The 27,549-nt window shown below is 40.7% G+C and overlaps 1 protein-coding gene across 1 annotated transcript in view; it reads right to left on the bottom strand.

The window, feature by feature from the left end:
* Positions 1-27,549, bottom strand: part of GIPC2 (GIPC PDZ domain containing family member 2) — a 58,829-nt gene that overhangs the window by 4,814 nt on the left and 26,466 nt on the right. The window contains exons 3-5 of the mRNA XM_075832887.1: positions 26,904-27,084; positions 14,041-14,150; positions 9,878-9,959 (exon numbers count right to left, since the gene is read on the bottom strand). Coding sequence (XP_075689002.1) covers positions 9,878-9,959; positions 14,041-14,150; positions 26,904-27,084 — 373 coding nt within the window. The remainder of the gene's footprint in view (positions 1-9,877; positions 9,960-14,040; positions 14,151-26,903; positions 27,085-27,549) is intronic.

Here is a 27,549-nt window from a genome sequence, read left to right as displayed (position 1 = left end):
TATGCAGTGAGCTCCCCCTAGTGGTAGCTGCAGGCAGACTGAATTGTATCATGTAACTCTATGGCTGTGTGAAGGAGTTCTGACCCTATAAAGAATTTTGGACCTATTTGTAGAGTAATTAAAATTAAGTTATAGGTTCATTTATCTGCCTTGAACTACCTCCACCACTTACCCCTGCAACATCCCAAACCCCGGGGAGAATTAGCCGTTAACCAGGGTTACCAATAAATGTAAATTCCCAGACAGTCCGTATAATGGAGAGAGGGGAATCTTGCCATCTCCACCATGGATACAATATACTTGGAACCCCCCCCCCCCTTTAAAAATCCTTGGAGTTTGCCCCTGTAGTCCTTCAGTGGATTTGACATTAGGCTTCATGCACCCGCAGAGGACTCTGTGTGCTGCCATACAATGCTCTGCCGAGTGCCGTATGTACAAAATTATTGTCCCCTAGAAGTAACGCTTGCGATGGAGCAATTTATTTTTGGTGGATTCGTACATAATTAACACTCCGAATAAAATCAGAGGCCCCATGAACCTCTATGGTGCCCTATTACGGCTTAGTACAAAACCCTTGCTCGCCTGTGCAGTAAATCCCCTAGAATTGAATGGAGGGAATTGTGCACCTGTGCGGACACCTCTCCATTCATTCTCAGCCTAAATGTGGCGGCCGTCTCACAAGACGAGACAAGGTTCGGGGGAACCCCATTCTCCATATTGGTGCGGGTGTATCCTCCAGATATGCCATAAACGTCTGAAATGGGAATACCCCTTTAACTCTATGACTATATAGGGGATTAGGAGCCAAAACTGATCCTCAGTGCAGAATTTGGTTAAAAAAAAAAGGACATTTACATTCTGAGAGCCCCTTTAAGTCTTTGCGAAGCGATCGCCCACTGATGAGGTTATACGCAGAGAAGAAATGTTCCTTTGAGAGTAAACAAATGAATGCTATCAAAACACAATCTCCTGCCATTACAGATCAGAACGTTCACGAAAATCACATTAAATGAAGGCGTTTTACAAAATACCAAATTAAAAAGAGATTATTTACAGAAATTCCATTGAACGTGTGAGATGAAGACTATACAGTTCTCATGAGTTGTTTAATATCGTCTTTCCCTATGTAAAGTGTCATCGGAAACAAGTTCAATATGAAATCTGTGACCGCAGAGACGTCATTACACCAGGAGACATACAGCGGGGGTAGCTGTGGACCCGGGCACCGATGATGCCTGGTGGGCACACTCGTCTGCGTATAATTACTATTGAGAAATTAGCTACAAAGACGCTACTGAGAAGAGCTGCGTGATCCACTGAGAAATGCTTCACTTGGGATGGATTGTCTTGTACACACAAAAGTTTACAAAAGTTGTTGCTCCCCCAACTGCTTTTCTATCTTGTAGATGTCAGAATGATTTGTTTATCCAGTACTGTCAGAGGTTGGTGCGGACCCCCAAGGGTCCCAGGAGACGCAGTCCCACCATGTCCTGAAGAATTCAGTGATCCAGGCCTAAGAAACTGCAATTAGTTCACACTAAGGGTATGTGCACACGATAGCAGGCTTTTACGTCTGAAATTACAGACTGTTTTCAGGAGAAAACAGCTGCCTCGTTTCAGCCGTAAAAGCTCCTCCTCGCATTTTGCGAGGCTTCTCTGACAGCCGTAAATTTTGAACTGCTCTTCATTGAGTTCAATGAAGAACGGCTCAAATTACGTCTGAAAGAAGTGTCCTGCATATAATGTATATAAGTGTCCTGCATATGATGTATATAAGTGTCCTGCATATAATGTATATAAGTGTCCCGCATATAATGTATATAAGTGTCCTGCATATAATGTATATAAGTGTCCTACATATAATGTATATAAGTGTCCTGCATATAATGTATATAAGTGTCCTGCATATAATGTATATAAGTGTCCCGCATATAATGTATATAAGTGTCCCGCATATAATGTATATAAGTGTCCTGCATATAATGTATATAAGTGTCCCGCATATAATGTATATAAGTGTCCCGCATATAATGTATATAAGTGTCCTGCATATAATGTATATAAGTGTCCCGCATATAATGTATATAAGTGTCCTGCATATAATGTATATAAGTGTCCTGCATATAATGTATATAAGTGTCCTGCATATGATGTATATAAGTGTCCTGCATATAATGTATATAAGTGTCCCGCATATAATGTATATAAGTGTCCCGCATATAATGTATATAAGTGTCCTGCATATAATGTATATAAGTGTCCTGCATATAATGTATATAAGTGTCCCGCATATAATGTATATAAGTGTCCCGCATATAATGTATATAAGTGTCCTGCATATAATGTATATAAGTGTCCTGCATATGATGTATATAAGTGCCCTGCATATAATGTATATAAGTGTCCCGCATATAATGTATATAAGTGTCCTGCATATAATGTATATAACTGTCCTGCATATAATGTATATAAGTGCCCTGCATATAATGTATATAAGTGTCCTGCATATAATGTATAGAAGTGTCCTGCATATAATGTATATAAGTGTCCCGCATATAATGTATATAAGTGTCCCGCATATAATGTATAGAAGTGTCCTGCATATAATGTATATAAGTGTCCTACATATAATGTATATAAGTGTCCTGCATATAATGTATAGAAGTGTCCTGCATATGATGTATATAAGTGTCCTACATATAATGTATATAAGTGTCCTGCATATAATGTATAAAAGTGTCCTGCATATGATGTATATAAGTGTCCTGCATATAATGTATAGAAGTGTCCTGCATATAATGTATATAAGTGTCCCGCATATAATGTATATAAGTGCCCTGCATATAATGTATATAAGTGTCCTGCATATAATGTATATAAGTGTCCCGCATATAATGTATATAAGTGTCCCGCATATAATGTATATAAGTGTCCCGCATATAATGTATATAAGTGTCCTGCATATAATGTATATAAGTGCCCTGCATATAATGTATATAAGTGTCCTGCATATAATGTATATAAGTGTCCTGCATATAATGTATATAAGTGTCCCGCATATAATGTATATAAGTGTCCTGCATATAATGTATATAAGTGTCCTGCATATAATGTATATAAGTGTCCCGCATATAATGTATATAAGTGTCCTGCATATAATGTATATAAGTGTCCTGCATATAATGTATAGAAGTGTCCCGCATATAATGTATATAAGTGTCCCGCATATAATGTATATAAGTGTCCTGCATATAATGTATATAAGTGTCCTGCATATAATGTATATAAGTGTCCTGCATATAATGTATATAAGTGTCCCGCATATAATGTATATAAGTGTCCTGCATATGATGTATATAAGTGCCCTGCATATAATGTATATAAGTGTCCTGCATATAATGTATATAAGTGTCCTGCATATAATGTATATAAGTGTCCTGCATATAATGTATATAAGTGTCCCGCATATAATGTATATAAGTGTCCCGCATATAATGTATATAAGTGTCCCGCATATAATGTATATAAGTGTCCTGCATATAATGTATATAAGTGTCCCGCATATAATGTATATAAGTGTCCTGCATATAATGTATATAAGTGCCCTGCATATAATGTATATAAGTGTCCCGCATATAATGTATATAAGTGTCCCGCATATAATGTATATAAGTGTCCCGCATATAATGTATATAAGTGTCCCGCATATAATGTATATAAGTGTCCTGCATATAATGTATATAAGTGTCCCGCATATAATGTATATAAGTGTCCTGCATATAATGTATATAAGTGTCCTGCATATAATGTATATAAGTGTCCTGCATATAATGTATGTAAGTGTCCTGCATATAATGTATAGAAGTGTCCTGCATATAATGTATATAAGTGTCCTGCATATAATGTATATAAGTGTCCCGCATATAATGTATATAAGTGTCCCGCATATAATGTATATAAGTGTCCTGCATATAATGTATATAAGTGTCCTGCATATAATGTATATAAGTGTCCTGCATATAATGTATATAAGTGTCCTGCATATAATGTATATAAGTGTCCTGCATATAATGTATATAAGTGTCCCGCATATAATGTATAGAAGTGTCCTGCATATAATGTATATAAGTGTCCTGCACTTCTTTTGACAAGGCTGTATTTTTACGTGTCGTCGTTTGACAGCTGTCAAACGACGACATGTAAATGACAGGTCGTCTGCACAGTACGTCGGCAAACCCATTCAAATGAATGGGCAGATGTTTGCCGACGTATTGTAGCCCTATTTTCAGACGTAAAACGAGGCATAATACGCCTCGTTTACGTCTGAAAATAGGTCGTGTGAACCCAGCCTTTGCATAAATACTGTGGATTTTCTGCAACTGATTTATTGGGGGAAAATCCCCCACATAACACAGTAGCAGCAGGGTTGACGAGATTTGAACAAATCTCATCCACACGCTGCGTAAATGCTGAGCGGAAAAACGCTCAGAAATCGACCTGCAGTGCGTTTTTTTAATCCAATTTTTTATGTCCGTTGTATTTGTGTAATCGCTGCTTTTTTTATGTATTCTCCCCATTGAATTCAATAGAAAGGTAAAATCTAGCAACAAATATCAGATGTAGCAATTTTTGAAGTGGAAAAGCTGCCATTCCACAGCAAAAAACAACTCAAAATCTTATACTTACTCAGAATTGTGTGTGTCTACCTCCAGGCCGGCCTCCTGGGATGACGTTTCATCCCATGTGACTGAAGCAGCCAATCACAGGCTGCAGCGGTCACATGGGATAAAACATCATCCCAGGGCTGCAGAACAACAGGACATTGGAGGGACGCGTCGCCATGGTTAGTAAAGCAGGATTTCCACAGCGGACTGTCCGGGGGAAAAACTGTACCACAATTTGTGTGGTTTTTGGCTGGAATTCCCTGCAGCCGCCAGGGCGGATATGCTGTATACCTTTATGCAGCGTATCCGTCCTGTGTGAACATACCCTAATGATTTCAGAGAAGATATAATCAGTGCTGCCAGCAGGTGGCAGCATCACTCTGGACTGGAGAGCAGGATGGGTAATTATTGTACCAGGGGGGAGGAGGATGTTTTCCACTTATGAGAAGCATGTGGCTGCACTATTTATATGGGGGCATGTCACTTTGCACGTGCCCACTGTATGTTCCTTGAATTCCACTGTGAACTCCTTTCTTTTTCTTTTTTTTTTTACCTCGCCCCTCCCCGCAACTCTAGTAACTTTTTTCTGAGTAGAGTCGGACATGGGCGGGACATCAGATCTGGTCACATGACTCCATTTCTAATGTTAGAAACTACACTCCCCATGAGCACCCAGCGATCCTCTGTGCTGCGCCTATCTGACCTATAGCGCCGCTGTTACCTGTAATGTTACATTATTAACTCTCATCGATCTTGCGTTTGTCTATTTTATTTTCTGTATTATTATTGTTTGATCGTGGTGAAACCTACTGGCGCATGCCCAGTATTAGATCCACTGAGACGCGCTACATAGATGACGGTATTTTGCACATACTCGGGGGAAGCAGCGGAGAAATGTCTAATGCGCATGCCAGTCCTGTTGTGCAAGGACGGACTTACTGCGCAAGCACAATATTGTACACCTAAATTAAGAGCGCTGACAGCCGGGAACTCATCTACATGTGCTCGTCATACAGAAATCGACTATCGTACTACATGACATATTCAATGGCAACTACTTACAAACTGCAGTGGGAATTGAAGTCCTTGGGGGACAATTTTATGGAGAACGCTGTAAATTAAAAAATGAAGAGGAGAATGTGTCAGTTATGAGGGGCATGTGGCAGGCACTTATGAGGGGCATGTGGCAGGCACTTATGAGGGGCATGTGGCAGGCACTTATGAGGGGCATGTGGCAGGCACTTATGAGGGGCATCTGGCAGGCACTTATGAGTATCATCTGGCAGTTAATTATGAGTGGCATGTGGCAGGCTCTTATGATGGGCATGAGGCAGGTACTTTTGAGGGGCATCTGACAGGCACTTATGAGTGGCATCCGGTAGGCACTTTTTAGTGGCATGTGGCAGGCACTGTGTATGATGTGGTTGGTTCTGTATGTTGGAGCCCTGTGCCTGTCACTATATTTTGGGGCGCCCAGCTGTTGCTGTATGAGGTGCTGTGGCTGTCACTTTATTTGCAGCGTGCATTTGGCATTGTTAAGGAGGCTACAAAATCCTCTTGGAAGGCTGCGGCAGGACACGAAAATTGTCCGCATTCATCTGTCTGAAGATTAAGAGATATTCTGGTGTCATATACAATGTATTAATGACAGCAATATGATGAAGCTGCCGGATTTCTGATAATTCACCAAGGACAGAAAGATGAGAAACAAACAAACACCATTTCCATGAGTCAGGACATTGCAGGGGCGTTAAGAAGGGTAAAGTCCCATTTTACATAATGCAATTACTAAATTCATGGCTCTTACGCCAAATTGCAAATTCTTTTATTTTAACCACAAAAATCTTCCTCCCGATGACACGTTGTACACTGCCCTGATTGCATAATGCTTTGTCCCACCTGTCACCCTGGGGGCAATACATTTGGCACATGTAAGAAGAACGTTTAACCATTAGGTGGCAGAACTGAAAAGTTCTTGTATTCACTGACTGGGCTGAGCCGAGAAGAGATAATATTAAAGATACAAAAATCTGATCATCTGACTCACCGATAACCCAGAAAGGGAGTAATTATTCTACTGGACTATTGGAAATTTGGATAAAATTAATTTTAAAACACACTTAGGGAGTCACATGATGTATCTAAACACAAATATAAACATACTCAGAAATGTGCATATCACATACACACAAATACAAATAATAGGACCTACACATAAACACACATATGCATGTAGATGTGCACATACAGACACAAACACATACACACATACATATACATACTCATACATACATGCAAGTACACGCATAGGCACACATATACACACACAAATACATACATACACATAAAGACACACATAAACACACAAGCATACACATACATATATGCATAAACACCCATAGGCATACATTCACACGCATACACAAATACATACATACATAAACACATACCTAAACACACATGCATACACATACAAATGCACACTCATTCACACACACACACACACACATGTACACAGACATACATACACTTATACACTAATCCATACACACACATACATACATACACACATGTACACACAGGCATACATAACGTACAGATACAAACACACATGTTTATACCCACAGACGTACACAGATACATGCAAGCCTACATTCACACACAAATACACACACATACATACAAACAAATACACATACATACATACACACACACATACATACATACATACATACATACACACATGTACACACATACCACTATATTTTGCGGTGCTTTGTACATTGTGTGTTCTTTAATATTCAGGAAGTTTTACTTTTGAACAAATTCTTCGTAAAAGGCTGTGTAAACTTTTGAACACTGTTTTTTAACAATGTATCATGGTGTTCAATGAAACTTTTGAATTAGTTTTTATTTTAAAAAAAATAATTACTTTTTGATATACAGCTTCTATGAATCCTGGATACATAGAAGCTGTATTTTGCGCTAAAACCCGAATCCGTCAGGTTACCAGGACTGACGGCTTCGGTGACAGCGGGTCCTGCGTGTCTTTGACACGCAGGATCCACCTGTTATCTATCACATCTAAGTTCATATAACCATTTAAAAAGTTGCGTTAAACACCATGATACATTGTTTTATTTAAAAAAAAAGTGTTCAGAGGTTTACATAGCCTTTAACTTCCATAACCTGTTTCCAGGAAGCCGCATGGCAACTATTTTAGATTAAAGCAACTTATCACAGAAACTGCATAAGGAATCATTCATTTGGATAACATTTTCCAGACATATCTCCAGATCAGCGGCGATAATAGGGTTGGAAGTTAAAACATCCCTATTGAGGCGCGGCCATGTGTTCACATACTGTAAAGTCTGCAGGCTACGACACCTTCTGATTATAGCAAAGAGGGGACTACAGATAGTCACCATGTCATATCCACATAACCTAGAAGACGACCAGCAAGAGGACAACAGGGAAACATGCTTCCAACAGGCCCAGCCCTACATGTCATTATCTCAGTTCTCTCATATCTCAGTTTGCTACACAACATCTCCCCTAGGCCTCCTTCCCAGTACACCGCATGTCGTTCATTCCTTCCTGTTCCTGCACCTTTTCCTCCTTGTCTTTCATGTTTATCCGGATGCTTCATGATTTCCTGTACTATTATCATTGCTTCCCTTTGTGACAGTAGGAAGAACCTAAAACAAGACTGTGTGGCATGGAGAGGCAGTCTATTATAGAGCAGGCAGAACTTTCTGTGACAACGCTGATACATGTAGCTACATGTGATCAATTGGTGGTCACCCTGACAAGGAAGATAAGTGGTTGCTAGGTGACCTGAGCTAACACACCCTGCAGAAAACACCCAAGGAGGAGTAAAGACAAAAACGGACATAAAAAAGTATTTTTTAAATATTAAAGTGACCCTCTGCTCCCAGACCAAAATAATAAATATGACAGGGTATATGGAGTTTTATTACCTAACTTGTGCCCCTCTGTTGTGGATCGGCCGCTTTGGGGTCCCCACTGTGTTGCCCCAACATGGCCACAGCTCTTCACAGACTGAGTCTAAGACACTCCCTTTGTTCTCGGATTGGCCAGAGCTCCTCAGGTGAGCACCATGCTGCCTGAATTTAGTGGGCACCTGAGGTGCGTCGTCATACCTCTTCTCAAGCACAGTGAAATAAAGGAGAATAATATTATGTGCATGCATCACCGCAAGCCCATGGTCACCTATTAAATAGGAACGTTTTATTTTATACGAGAAATTTTGTAATTCCCATGGGTAGCAAGTGGGTGGCAGGACGCAGGTGAGTTTGGACTCTTTATTTGCCTGGACCCCTGACAGAAGTACCACCTGTATTGCCCTGATGGCCGCTCTGCTTGAGTTTGTCCTTATAGGGCATAGGCAAAGGTTGCCATTTAAGCCTGAAAACCCAAAGAGGTTCTATCTATATGTGACGCTGGGCACTAATTGGCAGCAAAAATACAAGACGAACATTCCAAAAATAATTCTTCTTCCAGCCGAAATTGTTTCCATGTGTGAGATGTGATGACTAGTAACAAATATATTTGCACATCGCCTTGTTTAGATCGTCTCTACAGCTTGCACAACATTCACCCTTCCAGATTACCAGCAAGCGAACATAAGGAATTCATTGAACAATTACTCCGGTTGGGCAGACCACATTTTTGGATACGACGGAGAAACTGGTGGAGACCATGAGTATGAAGCCAAGCTCTTAAGTTCAATGTTAATGTGGTTAATCTTGATGTAGGTGGGGGCACCAACTTTGTTTATGTCTTCAAATCAGATCAGGAAGAAAGTTTCGGTGAACTTTAATTTACATTCAGAATCGGGATCTCATGTCAAGTGCAAAGGTCGGATTTGATTTGTGAAACAATCCATGTGATGTGTTTCTTTTGGCCCAAATGCCAACAATGTACTAGTAAAACCATCTAGCCACAGTCTGCGAAATCAAGGTATTGGCAAGGAAAATAAATAGCATTTTCTACGTCTTCTCCTCAATTTTACCATTTCTAGGTGCGGAACTTCAGCTTCAAAACCACATATTAATAATATATGTACAAGCAAAGCAATTCCCAGAGCCCCCGGGCTGAACGTATTACCTGGGAGAGGGGCCGATAGTAATGAGATAGGATTATGGAGACCTTTGAATCTTATTGCAGTAAGATGAAAGCAAAAGACTCACCCAACTCAATATCTCGTATGCCCATGTAGCTCTCCAGAAGGTCGTCCACCTTTTTGATTGCCTTTTCTTCAAACGCAGTTGGCTAAAAGGAAACAAGCAACAGAGTGAGTCCCGTAAACGTTTTATTTCATCTCGGCTTCAAAATAAAGAGGCGGACAGGAGAGAGAAGAACTTGAACAGACACAAAAAGCTCTATAGTCAAGGAATATATACAATCACATCGTTCCCATAGCAAATCCTGCAATAAAAAAATAATAAACTGTATAAAATAGTAACAAAAAGATGGTATTTAATACATTCAGGTGAAGTTTGCCAAAGAAACAGTTATTCCTACCGGAAAGACCGACAACAAGCGTTCATCAAGGGTTTACATATTATAGATGGGCCCTTAGAGAGCGGGTGTCCAGGTCTGGTTGGGGCATCCCCTTTGCTCCTTGGTGTGACAACCTGTACAGTATTTCCTTCTCAATTGGCCCAAGGGTCATGGAAAGGATGAGGTGGGGAAGCCCTTTTTGTACTAGGTGGCAAATCCTGGCACCATAATAAAGGGCCCATTTTAATATTTGCTATAGGGCCCCCTCTATTCTATAACACAGCCAAGGGACAATTTGTTTTTGGAAGGAATTAGCCATGTTTTTTAAATCTTATACAACCCTTTAAAAGCTGTGTTCTAGGGCATCCACTAGGTCTCCTTATCTGTATATTTCTTTTCTATGTCAGCCACTTATGTTCATGACCTCTTCTTTTTCTTTTAGCTGGATCCGGAAGTAGCTAAATTATAGCACCTATTTATCAGTTATGGATTATTTTTATGGATTTATCATTTTGTCACTGAGTCACCCAAGCTTCATAGAAATACACAGCCCCTGCTCTTTTCCATTCATAGCAGTAACTGGACATTGTCTTTAACTGATTGTGGTTTATCTTTGTGTCTATCCAGTCCTGTCTTTTTCAGTCAGGTTTTCATAGAATTATCTAAGGCAGTTGCCCCACATACAACAAATTATTAAGAATATGTGTTGTGAGATCTGTTACAGTTACCTTTTTTACTTGGATTTATGTTTTTACTGAACATTGGTCAATTGTAAGTCGTGCCATTACTTCAACCATAATGCAACCTGAGTATTTTTCTATAAGGAACAAGGTCATGAGTAATTTTCCGACCATCAAAAAAAAAATCCACCCAGGTTGGACAGTTTGTGATGGTCGCAACGTCACCAAAAACTTGTTTCCCATACATTGTCCATGAGCCACATCGTGGCCTTAGCCTAAAGCATACCTATCCGCATAATGTTTTTTACATAGATCAGTAATATATGTGAATATATGTGTTAGGAAATGCCCGTCCCTTTAAGATTACCATGATTACTAGTCTAGCTTCTGGGCGGTTCTGGATTTAGTTGTTGAGCCTATCCCACCTTTCTGTCTTTCTTCCTATCTGATTGAAGGGTGGAGGATTTAAAGCTGGTTTCTTCTGTTTTCTTTGCTTGTGTTTTTCCTTGCTGCATGTATTTGATCGAGCTTCTGACTATACCCTGTACCTTTGACTATTTGGACTTTTTTGGAACTAGACCTCGGCTTGTCTCTGGATTACCCTTTGCTTAATGATTTGGACTTTCTGTTCTCGGCTAGTTTTGACCTCTGCAATCCCGGATATCCCCCAGCTTTGTTAATTGGACTTTCCGTTTACCCTCGAGCTGTCTTGTCATCTTCTCTGCTATTGCCTGCATTGTACCTCTTATCCAACACCGAACTCTGTTAAAGCAACCTGGGTTCTATGCTGCAAAATCCAACCTGCCTTGCGGTGGGCTCTGGCGAAGACCATAGAGCAGACTTAGACTCTGTTGATCAGAGTTGTGACGGATTTGGTGTTGCAGATTTATTTGCACGCTCATTCCTGACAGTCTCCAGCAGCCTTTGGGGAATTGCTCACGTAGCAATTCCATAAACTTCCACCCTGGGAATTGCTCAACCAGTGATTCCATAACAATATGAAAATTTGTAATATATCTTATTAGTCGAAAGCAGAATCTTCCCTTACCTTCCAGCTGCCTGAAGTTCCCCTCTCCCTGCCTGCAGGCTTTCTAAATGTTCAGTAATGTTCTTACGCACCAACAAAAATTTATTGTTAGTGTAAAATAGTAAATAAAAGAGAAGAAAGAGAAAAGAGGAGGGGGATGCAGCTGCAGCTTCTCATTCAATATGTCAGTGAAACAGCTTGAGATAGTGAAGCGAGGGGGGGCAGTTACTCAGAGCACACAGCTGTTATATTACACCAGTAAGAGCCTTTTCTGGGGAAGCGTAAAAGTGAAAAAAACAAATAGGTAATGAAGATATAGTACAAAGATGTAGGATATAACTTGTACGGACTATAGTCAATGTTCCTCAAAGGTGGAGCTTTACTTTAATTGCCACCTCCCCAACAGATTGTGGCCACTTGAGATGGAATCTGTTGCACTAGTAGAAAAAACGAAGTCCCCCAAATAATGAAAAAATAGAAGAAAATAGAATTGTATTTTACACTTTTATTATAATTTATTTTTATTATTATTATTTATTGTTTTTATTCATTGATACTTTGTTAGTAAAAATTGTCTCGCTGGATGTGAAGACGTTTACACTGACTGAAATGTATAGCCCAAGTACTAAGAGGCAGAAGTCACTGCACAGACTGTGCTCACCCATTATCTCAGTATCTGAACTAGCGAGGACATTGCTTTTCTTACAGGTACTGAACACACTGACCTAGAAACCCAGCGATGCCTCATAAAAGTGGAGTATATCTTTTTTTTTATTTTTCTTACATTTTGCAGACAGTTGTGTTTGTGTGTGTAAAATTTTGATAGACCGAAAATTTCCCATAATCTGGCACATCAAAGTCATAAAGATGGCGGATTATCAGAATTTTACTGCGGATAGATTCACCATAGCACTACTTCTTGAATTTAATTAAGTGTCCACCTTGGAACACCATATCATATATAGGGGTTGTCTCATTGCCTCGACGCCCGTCTCCCAAGACCCTTGGCAAACAGATGGTATTACCAAGGAAAGATTCATTCAGTTATTTATTTTCCCTGCAGCGGATAATGACACAAAGCTCCAAATCTCCTGCTTTGCTTCATTCAGTGATAAGAGTTGAATGATACAATGAATACTCAGTACTCTATGGGAGCTATATCAATCTTTATGCAGTGAGCTCCCTCTATTGGCGGCTATGGGTAACCAAATTATTATTATTTCTATCACTAGGGGCCTGAAATCAGTGGCGTGAGCTGCCTCTATTACAGGGTAGATCTCTGTGAGAGTGAGAGAGAGAGTGAGACACAGGAGATAGATATATAGATAGATAGATAGATAGATAGATAGATAGATAGATAGATAGATAGATAGATAGATAGATAGATAGATAGATAGATAGATAGATAGATAGATAGATAGATAGATAGATAGATAGATAGATCACAGAGTACAATTAAATTGGTAAATTGGACAAGTTGCTACTATTAATTATGTATGTAAAATTAAAATAAATTATTTACATAAAGATAATATATACAGTATATTGTTTTGTAGGGGGAGGCATTAATAGGTGGGGGTGTCCCGGTTTGTTGATGTCTACCAAGCATTTTGCTCCAGGAGTTTATAAATCTTTGTAGGTTGGCGGAGAGGTGGACGTGCCGCACTTGTATTTCGTATGAGGACACATCGAGTATTTGTAAAAATGTAATGAAACTATTTAGATAAATGATTGTAAAATGTAACATAGTCTCACATTCGCAATAATGGTTCAATTAAAGGGATAATGGAAAGTTAAAGATAATCTACTGTTCCCTGTTATCAACCATGTCAGGCTGCCTGTAGTGTTCTTCAATGGGGTGACTGACAGTAAATCCTTAGATATCTCACATATCTCCAGTGCTGAGAACTCCCATACACATCTATGAATTATATGACTGGATTATGATGTTTATAAGCAGCTGACCTAGAGGTGGAGGACCCTTAACAAAAGGGGCGACTACAAAGTAAACATCTTATAAGACGCCATATCCAGAGGCTGAATGAATGAGGAGGCTGTGGAGGAAGACGGTGCTCATTTCCTCCGCAGTGACAGTGTATAGACATTCACATCCTGGAGAATAATAAACAGAGACAAGACTCACCATTTCTTCCACGGTGGCAGGACCCTTAGATCTCAACCGGAGGGTCTCTCGTCCGGTGGAAATTTTACCTTCTGTTGTTTTTCCACCTTTTGATCTTGGCTCAATCATTTCTGGCAAAACAAAGAATATGAGAATTATTTTAGAAGTTGTGACTACGCTAAAGACAAGACTGTAACAAGATTTAATTTTGCAGGGGGCAGCTAGGAAGAGACTGGTGGGTCATGTGCCCCCCGTGCTGGATGCCAGGATGGGTTCCAACAAGCCATTCTACCTTGGCCAGGATATTTCGATAAAAGGCTAGGACACAGAATTGAACCTTTGCTACGGGTGGCGAAAAGCCTAACTATGACTTTTTAGATATCCTTTTTGTAAAAGGCCTGGACACGTTTACTGCCTCTTTAAAAAGAATGTCCACCTTTTTACACCATGTTTAATTTTTAAATATATGTTTAAGGTGGCCAGAGCTCCATTTTCCGGACACAGAGCTCTAAAAATCCCCTGCATTGACATTAATGACAAAATTCTAGTTTCTTGTAGTCACCACTAGGGGGAGCTTAGGAGATTACCGGATACTGTTTTATTACACGGGCAGTATGCAGTAAGCGTTTAAGCTCCCCCTAGTGGTGGTTGTAGATGGATAGAATGATATTATTTAACTCTATGGCTATGCAAGGGATTGGGAGCTCTCTCTTAGAAAAACGGAGCTCCGACTGCTAAGAAGATACTCTAAGAAATTAATCAGCACAGAATGTTGGACATAAAAAAAAATATGATGATAATATATGGAAATTTACTTTTAGGGGTTTATAAACAGGCCTAGGCCTCTCACCTGCATTGTTGGTTGGTATAATGTTTCCTCGTAGTTTAAATTTACTTTAAAAATAAATTATTCTAAAATCAAACGTTAAAGAGGATGTTCAGGGTTAAAAAAAACATGGCTGCTTTTTTCCAAAACAGCACCACACCATCTACAGTTTGTGTGTGGTATTACATCTCAACCCCATTCACTTCAATGGTGCTAAGCTGCCATAACCAATGGACAGGTGTGTCGCTATTTGTGAGGAAAAAAGCTGCTATGTTTTTCCAATCCTGTACAACCGCTTTTACCCAGAAATAACCATATCGGTAGCTAAAGTGGAAAACTTAATGGTAGTTTAGGATATCTAATAATTTGTAGTAAAACGTGTGCTTGCGTTCCGTCAATTTCCTACACAACAAAAAATATAAAGTTTCAAGGGAGGGTCAGGTGTCTCACCTACAGTCTATGGCCAGCTTTACTTGTAATTCTACCTATAACCACTAGGTGGCAGTAATCTACACTATATATTTTTGTATCGTACACTAGGGCAGGATTCATACATGCACAGGAGGCAAAATGTAATGTGCCACCTCCTAAAAAGTAATAGAGGAAGCGGATTGAATGAACCTGAGTTTTACATTGTTTATAAAGTGCCTCATGACTCGTGACCACAACGACAGGTGTAATAACAGAGCGCAGGTTGTTGCATGTTGTTGGGTCACCCACATTGTGCCAGGGCCAAGTACAGATGGAGTCGTGTAGAACGTGTGATTGGAGATCTGAGGCTTTATCTATTCCCGTAAAGTGGGAATTTACAGGAACACAATATGATTGATTTGATTGTATTTCTACTATATTAAGAAACGCAGGACATGCTGTAAGGATTAAATATTGTGAAATTTCCGACCTCTGGAAACATCTTTAACAAATATGTCTAGTGATGTGGCAAGTGATTATTACCAAGGAAGAAGTCCAAATATATCAAACATGGAAGATTCAGGGTTGGAAGGTTAGAAGAAGATAGAACTTTTATAAACAGGAACTTTCTTATAGTCAGAGGCTGAAAAGCCACACAGAACTAAAACTTCCCACTGCTGAGGGTTTGCTACATTTGTATCCTCTGTGAGGTAAACAGCTTGGAATCCAGACTGATACAATGCAGCAAAATCAGGAACAGAGAGAAGGAGAGATGAGTTCTGATGATGTTTTTAGCTCACAGAGGATTGTCTAAAAATGGATACAATTGTAGCAAACTCTCAGCTGTGAGAAGTGTTAGGGTATGTTCACACAGAGTAAATTTGAGGCAGAAAAATCCCACATGGAATCTAAATCTAAAACAGATGTGTTTTTGAAGCAGTTTTTACATTTTGTTTTTTTTAACAGTTTATTTGAGGCTTTTTGGTTTCATGGCACGGTTTTGACCGTTTGACTTAATTGGAAAAATGTCAAGGCGGAATAACTACCGTTTCTGTCTCTAAGAACTGACAAAGCACTTTCTTCAGCGCCGCTGTTTTGAAAACCGCGTAGAAAAATGCCACCCTATGTGAACAACGGGGCGGTTTCCCATTGAAATTAATGGGACGCTTTTGTAGGCGTTTTCACACTGATTTTGGGGTGGTTTCCGTGGCGGAATCTGCCTGAAAAAATCAGTGTGTATAAGGCCTTAAATCCTGCTGGGTTTTCAGATTGTGGATGAAAACAAGAATGTCTCCATTCACTGGCAGCCAGCAGATATGTTGAAAATTGTGAGGAATTGAAACACAACATATACTAGAAAGGTAGAATATTTTTTCTTAATTCAGTGATTAAAGGGACACTCCAGTTAAAACTAAACTTTCCCATGTGCTCCATTATGTATTCCATGTGTCCGTCTCTCACCTGTTATTTATCTCTATATATCTGACAGGGACGGTTGCTTAGCAGCAGTGTGGATCAGGCTCGGTGACACGCTTTCTCTACTTGAGTCTATGGAGATTTATGCGTCACCCATCACAGGCTTCAGCAGTTCCTGTACCACATTAGTATTACACAGGGGGAACAGAAACTTCTATCATCTGCCACCACTCATACTTAGACAGGATCCTGTCACACAGGTGGAGAAGAACATAGTGCAGCCTCCCTGTCTGTATACTTATGGTTTCTCAACTTATTTAGGAGAATATAGAGAGAATGATAATCACAGTGTCCCCCAGCATGCAAAAATGGTATGGTCTTTAGCTGGTCATGTGATGCTCTGCTGAAGCATCATGGGATTGATAGCAAAGCAGAGAGGAAGAGAAAGCTGGGGAAATCTAAGAATCAAGATGGAGGCTTTTTTAAAGTACAGACAAGGCAGCAGTTCAAAAAGTAAGTACAGTATATATAAAAGTGTAGAGTGTGGTATACAGTCAGGTGGGGGTGCAGACATGGAAAGTTGTGTTTCCACTGGAGGTCTTCTGTAAAGGGGATTTTGGAACTATTATATTGAAGGCCTACCATTAGGATAGATCATCAATATTTAATCTGTGGTAGCCCGACATCTGGCATCTCCACCGATTCGCTGAATGTAGGGGCCATGCTGCTCCAGTGAGTGCTGCATCTCCTTGAATGTTCACCCAGACAGGGCACCATAGTGAATTCAAGTGAATGGGACTGAGTTGCAGTACTAGACACAGCCACAACTGTGTGCATTGTGCTGTGCCTGAAGGGGGCCCTTTATTCCGCGGATCGACGGAGGTGCCAGGAGTTGGACCCCCATTATTCTAAGGTTCAGCCATCAATATTAAAGTAATTCCACAATATATTCCAGTTCACTTGTAACTAATAAGAGCTACAGTATAAATAATTATCAGGTGACCGTTCCAATGTAACATTACCATAGGACAAATATTATGAAGCGGTTTCCAATAAAGACCGGTAGATTAGAAGAGTATGGCTGCTTTCTTTCAGAACAGCGCCACACCTGTCAATGGGTTGTGTCTGGTATTGCAGCTCAGCTCCATTAGAATGAATGGGATTGAGCTGCAATACCATACACAACATGTGAACAAATGTGGCGCTGTTTTTGAAAGAAATCAGCTGAGGGTTTCTAGTCCTGGAGTCCCCTTTAAAGGTTCAGTAGATAAGATGTATAGCCCCCATAATGCTGTCATATAATAAATAGGGCACTATCATAGCGCGAACCTGACTGTAGAAATCAATACAGGAAAGCTGAGATGTGATTGGAATAAAGCCGACATATGTAATAATTATTACAACTAGTACGGCCCGGGGGCGCAGAATCGTCACATGGTCAGGTCTTTCAAATCCTTCCACAGAACAGGGCTACAAAGTCTTATAAGGAAGCGGGCAGCGTGCCCCTGGCAAACACATTTTTGTCGTTGCGAAACCACCCATGAAGAATAAAGTAACCGTATCGTGCTCAGCAGCCCCAGCATAACCTCTTATATGTCAGTGCAATAACAAGTCAGGAAGCGAATGGGAATATTTTAGTACTGAACTCTGCAATTTTTGTAAAAAACTGAACATTTACAAGAATTTTATGTTTTTTTTTTATTTCTTTGCTTTTATTTTTTACTTTATGCTTTAATTAATTTTACTTCTTTACAACGAATATTATCAATAGCTCGATTTGTGTACTGTCAAACTTCTCCACCCCTAAACTGCTCCGCTCATTTTATTCTTGAGCTTAAAGGGGATGTATACATTTGCAACTCATTTTTTTATTATTATTGTTGTTCCAATTCATCGAAAATAAAAAATAAAACAACTTTGCAAATGGTCTGGATTAAAAATCTCCTACCGTTTGGTGTATACAGCTCCTATGCAAACAAACAACATTATTACAATAGATCACACTGTGTGATAAATTTGGCGCCACCCACTAGACACTTTCTCTTCCTTATGCCACCCCTTGGCTGTCGTGCCTTACACCGGTAAAAAAACAATATATCTGGTGCATTTTGCAGCTCCCCTTATCCATACCCCTTTACCTAGACACTTGAAATCTGTCAAGAAAAGTGCACAAAATATCTAAAACACATAATAAATTTGGCGCGTACCATGTATGCCACTTTTTTTGCCGCAATTTCTGCCAGAATTCTGACGCATTTTGCTTAATAAATCTTCCCAGTGTATCAGTTTTATCTGGAGTGTTCCTTTAAGATGCAAGACGAATAGTAGCGTCCTGTATCCACTGACATGACTCGCGGAACTGTTCACATCACGATAAATGAGGTTCTTAGCCGCTTCCAGCTGTCCCTTCATTTCTCAGCATTCTGTAAGTGTCCGGTATCATTTTCCTGGACTCCCACAGACAGTGATTTAAGCCTCTGTCTCCCCAGAAGAGCGGAAATCAGAATTTCAAACCATCCACAATTTTAAAAGCATCATAACCATTTTCATATGTCCAGTCCCAAAAAATTGATGGCCTGTCCTCAGAATAGGCCATCAATATTTGATCAGTCGGGGTCCGACTCCCGGCATCCCGCAGATCGGCTCTTTTGAAGGGGCCGCAGGGCTCATACGAGCGCTGCTTCATCTTCATTTACTGCTCACACTGTGAATCGCCAACACGCCCCTAGTGGCGGTTCAACGTATTACATCCAAAGATTCAGTTCAATGGGAGAAGGCTGCAATACTGTGAACCAACGCCATAAGACCCTGTTCACACAGAGTTTATTTTCTGGCAGAAAAATCTGCCTGCACTCTCTATGCCGCTTTTGCCTTCGACATAGGATTTGATTTTTGCGGGACAAGTTGTATTTTATAATGGCACCATTTTGGGGTACGTATAATTTATTGATTAACTTTTATTCATATGAGGTGGTAATGGATTAAAATAACAATACCGCCATAGTATTTTGTCAGTTTGTTACGCCATTCACCATATATAAATAAGGCCTTGTTTACACGGCGCGTATGTGACGCGTTTATCGCGCTGAGAAACGCTGAGAAACGCATCAAAAACGCATGCTTTAAATGGGAAAACGCATTGTAGTGCATATGACGCAGTTTTTTTTCACGCTCGTGTTTAAAAAATGTGTAGTGTAAAAAAGAAGTCAGGTCAATTCTTGACGAGTAAAACTTGCTGAAAATGCGCATTATTCCCATAGTCAACGGGAGTTCTAATTACGCGCCAAAAAACGCACCAAAAACATGCACAAAACGCGTCAAAAACACGTTAAAAAAAAGCCTGTATTTACACGTCTGGTTTTTTTAAACGCCGTGTGAACAAAGCCTAATAAGATAACGTTATTCTACAAGTTGTTAAGGTTTACGGCGATACCAAATATGTTCCGTTTTTTTATGTTCTCGCACAATAAAAGCGCCCTGATGGGCTGACACACGGAGCCGCTAACGCTTTCAAACCACTTAGAGATACACAGCAACCTTGATTGCGCAACATCAGGTCACACAAAAAACGTTTGCGATTTCTGTGCGACTTCGTCTCACGACTATTTGCAATTTGGAAATTTTGACATCCAAAGGACACCCCCAAAAAAAAACGTCACTGACATGTCGCAAACGAGTCACAGCAGCAACTTACGTTACACTCTATACAGGCAAAATGAAGTGTGACTTGTAATCAGGAGGTTTGGATTATTTGCGACTGTCATGTCACATGTCGTAACACAACTACATTCACAATCATTACTTTCGCATTGCGATATTGCGATATTCATATGACACTACCAAAGTCGCCGTGCCGCTCTAGCCTTAGAGGCCGCAATTGGCCGTGTCTTCTAAGGGGTTAAACAGCAATGATTGGAGTTATCAGCGGCATGTCAGATGTACAATACGGCTGAATCTCACCGCTGCGGGCACCGCTCCTGTACCCCAGACATCACTGTACGTACTTTGCTGCGCCGGAAGGGGGTCAAACAAGAGGAGAATTCAAAGATTTATTTTTACTAGTAATTTTTTTCCCGATTTTCGGATGAAATCCCTTTTAATGACTGACATTGGCAATGAGTAAGAATCAGGGTGCCACACGGGAGCTTTAAATCGCCTATGAATAGTATAAAACGTCCCGGTAACATTGCTGTCATTGTAAGAACAGGTACTAATTGAATTTACATTCATGCAGAAAGGAAACGCTGCTACCGCCATGTACTCCGCAAATGCCAACACTGATCTAATTAAACAGGAATCTCATGCAGCAAATAACGAAGGGTGAACATTAGTGTATTAGCAGAATGTTACATTGTTCCCCTGTTACTAGATTCTATTTATCAAAACATGCCCTTTATGTTACTTGTTCAGTTTCTAAATCAGACAAATCCCCTCTAATAAACACAGGAGCTGGCGCTAATTGGCAGCGAATGTTGTTCTGTGCGCCACAAACTCATCCAAGAAATCCAAGCGTTTACCGCAAGCTTACAGCTCCACCTAGTGGACAAAATGCAAAATAGCAGTCCAGAAAAAAAAGTGTTTTTGTTTTTTTTTCTGATAACGCCTGTAAAGATATTTTTTATTTGTCAAGGACATAAAAAAGAGGAAGATGAAAGATTGCAAGAAGATAGAGGTGATAGGTGATTAACGCCCTGTGCACACATGTGCCATTTTAGCACGCACGTTTTTAGATGAAAAGATTGCTTTTATATGTTTTTGTTTTTTTACATTAATGTCATTAATTAAAGTGTAACAAAACGTTCGATAAACTTCTGACATGTCATAGGGACATGTCAGAAGTTTGTATTGGTGGGGGGTCCGAGCACTGAGACCCCCAGCAATCGCTAAAACGAAGCAGCTGAAGCGTTCGTGTGAGCGCTCAGCCGCTTCGTGTCTGTTCGGCTTTTTCCGCAAATCAATGTATCGGAGTACGGGCTCAATAGAAAGTCTATGAGCCCGTACTCCGATACATCGACTTTCCGGAAAAAAACACAGAAGAGAAACGAAGCAGCTGAGCGCTCACACGAACGCTTCTGCTGCTTCGTTTTAGCGACATGTCCCTATGAACGTTTAGTTATCCTTTGAGGCTATGTTCACAGACTGTGTTTTTTTCGGGGCGTAAATGCCTCGAAAAGAAAAACAAGTGAAAAAACGGAAGCTGAACGCCTCCAAACATCTGCCCATTTATTTCAATGGGAAAAACAACGTTTGGTTCAGACGGCATTTTTTACGCGGCCGTTTGAAAAAACAGCGCATAAAAAAAAGGCCCTGTAAAAAGAAGTGCATGTCACTTCTTGAGCCGTTTTTGGAGCCGTTTTTCATTGTGTCAATAGAAAAACAGCTGCAAAAACAGCTCCAAAAAAACAGCTCCAAAAACAGCTCCAAAAAACAACTCCAAAAAACACATCAAAAAAACGTTTGATGCTTTAAAAACGGCTGAAAATCAGAGGCTGTTTTCCCTTTGAAACAGCTCCGTATTTTACAGCAGTTTTTACTTTAGCGTGTGATAGCCTCAGCCTTCTATGAGCAGAGCGTCAAACCAAATACTTAGTGAAGAACTTATTGCCATGTCCTGTAATCCGGCATTAAAATAACTTTATAGTTGCTGGATTGTGAGGCTGCGTCCACGCATAGCAGAAAAAATCTGCCGCGAATCCGCATGTGTTACGTGTGGATATTAGTGTGGATTTTGCTGTGGATTCAGCGTGGATTTCACTCCCACATTGAAAACTTGGAAATTTGCATTAAACGTCAGTAACAGAATGAATATGCTCCAATTTCCGTGCAGAAAATGTTCCACAGCATGTAGATGTGATTTGTTAAATTCTCCTCCACATCGCTGGTACTGTAATCCACTGCGGATTTCTCATGCGCAAATCCACACAGAAAATCTGCAGCATTTCCGTCCCGTGTCATGGGGGTCTATATTCAAGGGGTGAAATCTCCAGTGGAAATCCGCAGAATGACTTCAATTCCGTGTATATTTTTGTGAGTATAAGGATTTTATTTTATCCATAGCGGTAAATCCGCACTGCACCATTTGGTGCGGATTTCCCTGCGGCTTCCTACGGCTATGTTCACACGCTAAACAAAAAACGGCTGTAAAATACAAGGGAAAACAGCCTGTGATTTTCGGCCGCTATTTAAGCATCGAGTGTTTTTTGATGCGTTTTTTACGGCCGTTTTTAGAGCTGTTTTTCTATTGACACAATGAAAAACGGCTCCAAAAACGGCTCAAGAAGTGACACGCTGCTTCTTTTTTACGGGGCGTATTTTTAACCAGCCATTTTTCCCATTGAAATCAATGGGCAGATGTTTGGAGGCGTTCAGCTTCCGTATTTTCAGCCGTTTTTCGGGGCGTTTACGGCCTGAAAAACGGCTGAAAATAAGCCGTGTGAACATACCCTTAAACTGAATATAGCATTTTAAAATATGTACCCAAATTTACCCAATTTGGGTCAATAAACTGGACTACGTTTTCCACAACTTGGAGCTGGCGCAGATTTCCGCTATAATTGACGCCAGTTTCTGGCATAAATTATAGTCAATTTGTCGGGACATGGCAGCCTCCCCTTTCAACTAAGCTCCACCCACTCTTTATGAAATTGCCGTGAGCGACGTAAACGGCACAAAAGTCGCAATTTTCACCGGAAATTGGGACTTCTGAGCCGTTTAATCAATAAATTCCTCCATTAGTATCTATTAGTGTTTATTCCATAAAACCCCTGATAGTGTTATAATCACACAGTAATGCATGGAGGATGCGGTATGAGCAGCGCGCCTGGCGATCCAGTGACTGCTCTGGCATCGTTTACCCCCTGCCCAGTGACTTGTGGCGTTTCGTCTCCGCACGCCTAGGACATGGCTCTTGTGCAGTGATCAGCCCTCGTCGTACTGTTGTTTTTCTGAACTTTGATCTTGGTGTGTTTCACCCCCGTCCTCCTGAGAACCTGACTCCCTCCACACTTATCAGGCACATACACTTTTCAGTATCTTTTCTATCCATTTCCCTTCTCGTCTTTCTTCAGGGATCATCTTACTGGTTACTCTGCTCACCAAATGTATGTTGTTCCCTCCAACAACAGCAGAAAACCCAAGACCTGTCCCCCCCCCAGGCACAGCAATGGGCTTGGGAAGGGTGTAGCCCACCGGCTGCTGTCGAACTACAAGTCCCAGCATCATAGTGTTTACAAGGCAATAGCTGTAGGAGCGTTGAGGCCTCATTCACACGACCGTATTTTTGCGGCCGCAATTCATCCGCATTTTTGCGGATAAATTGCTGAGCCATTATTTTCTATGGCCCCGTGCACACGACCATGATTTACACGGATCGGTGCAGGGGCCGCAATTGCGGACCGCCAAAACTCAGGACAAGTCATTTTACAGTCCGCAATTGCATTCCAGTCCGGATAACACACGAATGCGCAGCAAGGTTTTTCACGGTTCGGTGGACCGCTACGGACCCGTGGATTTGCGGATCGCAAAACCAATGCAGTCGTTTGCATGTGGCCTTAGAGAATTGGTGGTCAAACTGCAACATTATGGGGGCCTCACGTTACTTTTAATGCCATGTGTCCCCTGTTTGCCGTTTCCAGCAGATCCTATATGTATACAATGTGTATAGTGGAAAAACGTATGTAATAATGCCGAGGATGCCCGCTCGAAACAAAACAGACAGACGCAAAATCATTACAAACTCTACAGATTTAGGAGGTTTAGTGACCATGGGTCATATTGCCCCATGGCAGACGTTTGCCCTTCACTTTTTTCAAGAATACTGTGGCTTTGCAACTTCTGGGGAACTACAAGTCCAAGCATAACAGTTTAGATACATTATGAGGTGTTGGTAGGCAATAGATACCTTAGAGACCAGTTTATATCCCCAAAAAGAGCCAGTCTTAGAGGTGATCGCCCTGTACAGTCACACGGGGCACATCAGCCACCTGAAGGCTTGGCTAAGGGTATGTTCACACGACAGCGTCCGTAACGGCTGAAATTACGGGGATGTTTCCGCTTGAAAACATCCCCGTAATTTCAGCCGTAACGGCATGTGCAGGCGCTTGAATGCCGCGTCCATTACGGACGTAATTGGCGCTGCTATTCATTGGAGTCAATGAATAACGGCTCCAATTACGGCCAAAGAAGTGACAGGTCACATCTTTGACGCGGGCGTCTATTTACGCGCCGTCATTTGTCATTTGGCGCGTAAATATACGCCTCGTGTGAACAGACAAACGTCTGCCCATTGCTTTCAATGGGCAGATGTTTGTCAACGCTATTGAGGCGCTATTTTCGGACGTAATTCGGGGCAAAAACGCCCGAATTACGTCCGTAATTAGTGCGTGTGAACATACCCTAAATCTCAAAGGGGTTCTAAAAAATTTTATTAGAGCAGGAGATGGTATCAAATAATCACGTAACTGGCTGCAGCTGCACGTGACCAATGAACAGCACGAGACCTCTGCAGGGGCTTCCAGGTTGGGGGAGATTGGGGCGGAGAGGGAAGGCATTTTTAGGTAGTGAGTACCTGGTTATTATTTTATACCATCCCCTGCACTAATAAATGCTTTTACGTTAGATAACCCCATTAGAGTTGTTTGCAGGCAGGAAAAAATCTGCCTCAGAATTCCTCCAGGAATTTTGAGGCAGATTTTGAACTGCCTGCACTTTTTCTCTGAGTTTTCTGGCAGCGTTTTTCGCCTGCGGCCAATGAAGCTTAAACAAGAGCCACGGGCAAAAAAAAACCGCTCAGAAGCAAACCCTGCATGTTTTTTCTGTCGTCCCCGTCCCGTCCCCCCGTTGATTTCAATGGGAGGTCAGAGACGGAAGCCGCAGCTAGAAAAAAAAACGCCTCTGCCTCCCATGGAAATCAATGGCGGGCGATTTCGGCCATTCTTTTCAGACTCGCAGGTATTTACTCAATAGGTAATAAATTACTAATCGCTGGTTCACTAGAATGGGGGTCCTGTACCCCCATTCCTCCTCACTGCACCCCACGAGGAGGAGCTTGAATGGAGTGCAGGACAAGTATACTCGTGCTCTGCTCCATTTAAGCTCCTCCTCCCTCTAGTGATCGTGGGGACCTCTGCGATCAGACATTTATCGCCTATCCTGTTGAAGTCAGTAGAGGTGACAGGTCGTCTTTAAATGACAAACTCAGTTCTGCTAATTCTGTGCAAGTCTATATAGGTCCTATTCTCTCGTCACCAGCTCACCCCCTGCTACTGGAACAAAATCAAAACACATAAAATCCTCCCCAACAGCTCCACAATCATAGCAGCGGACGCACACATTGTCGTCATCTGGATCTGCAAACTACTTTCCCTTACTTGGCAATATCCCCGGCCTACATAATACTCCTGATGTGTTACTACTCCTGAGTCAGACCCCACGTGTCAGTGACAGGAGTCTTATTCTGTGGAGGAGAAGGGAAAGTGTGTCCAGGACCTCTGGCTGGGACCATTGTGTATTACACGTACTGATAACTGGTAACCACCGCCAGTTTGCATAAATTATTTCTGGGATGTATAGTAAGCAGAGCACATTTTTAATATACCTTCTAAATAACTAATTGTTTTTGTTTATTGTTCAGTTCATTTTTTACTCTTTGCTGTGTTGAAAAAAATGAACTGTTTCTACCTGGAAACCATCAACATGCAGGACGGCTACTGTTGATGGATCCAAATCTGGCTGTGTTTTAATTCAATTGATGTTTTTTGTGAAGATCCAAGATTGCTCTGCTCAGTAACATATAAATCATTAATATCCATATAGTCCAATTAAGATATGAGCATCTAATACTTTGGTATTGGGTACTCATATGTTAATGATCTGGATGCTAGGGGTTACAAATGTGTTAATGAACCAATCAGATTCATAGGTCAATCAAAGAACTATACCATTGGGCATTCACAGTTACGTTTAATTTACATAGGTATACAGTTTGTGTAAATGTATATTTTTGGCCAAAAATTAAGGATTTTAGCATGAAATAAACAGCATGTACGATGGCCTGTCATACACCTGTGTAAATAACACATAATAAGAAGAACATATCTACAAACAGCAGCTTGTTGACAGTTTCCAGGTATTAATAAGCAATATTACAACCAGTAAAAATTCTGTTGGATAAAACATTCTTCCTATTATTGCTTCTCCGAGTGACAAACACAATGTAAAATGCAGAACTCACCGAATGCTTTTAAGGGCTCTATTAATTTCAGGGTGAACGTCTTATCTTTCTCCAGCTCTTTTAACATCTTGGCAACTTCATAATGGCGTGACCCTACTATGTTCTTCCCGTTAATGGACTCGATGTGGTCTCCAACGTTTATTACTTTTACTTTGTCAATGATGCTGTCCTCTTTAATACGCTGCAAAGGGAAAATATAAAATTATTTAAATCAGAATAATTCCACTTAAAGAGGCACTCCACCTAAAGGTATCTTTAAAGTGTAGCTAAACGTTTGACAAACTTCTGACATGTCATAGTGACATGTCAGAAGTTTGGATTGGTGGGGGTCCGAGCACTGAGACCCCCACCAATCGCTAAAACGGAGCAGCTGAAGCGCTCGTGTCTGGTTTTTTTTCCATATTCTGAAAACCATAACATTTTTATTTTTTCATCGATTGAGCGGTGTTAGGGCTTATTTTTTGCGGCATGAGCTGTGGTTTTTATAGGTACTATTTTTTGGAACATACAACTTTTTGATCACTTTTTATTAAAAACAGATTTCACCTCTAAGGTGACCAAAAGCAGAGATTCTGGCGTTTTTATATATTTTTTTCTTTTTACGGCGTTCACCGCGCGCATTAAATAATGATATATTGTAATAGTT

Source organism: Rhinoderma darwinii, chromosome 7 (genome assembly GCF_050947455.1).
Source record: "Rhinoderma darwinii isolate aRhiDar2 chromosome 7, aRhiDar2.hap1, whole genome shotgun sequence".
Lineage (NCBI taxonomy): Eukaryota > Metazoa > Chordata > Amphibia > Anura > Rhinodermatidae > Rhinoderma > Rhinoderma darwinii.
This window is presented reverse-complemented; position numbering and strand designations above follow the sequence as displayed.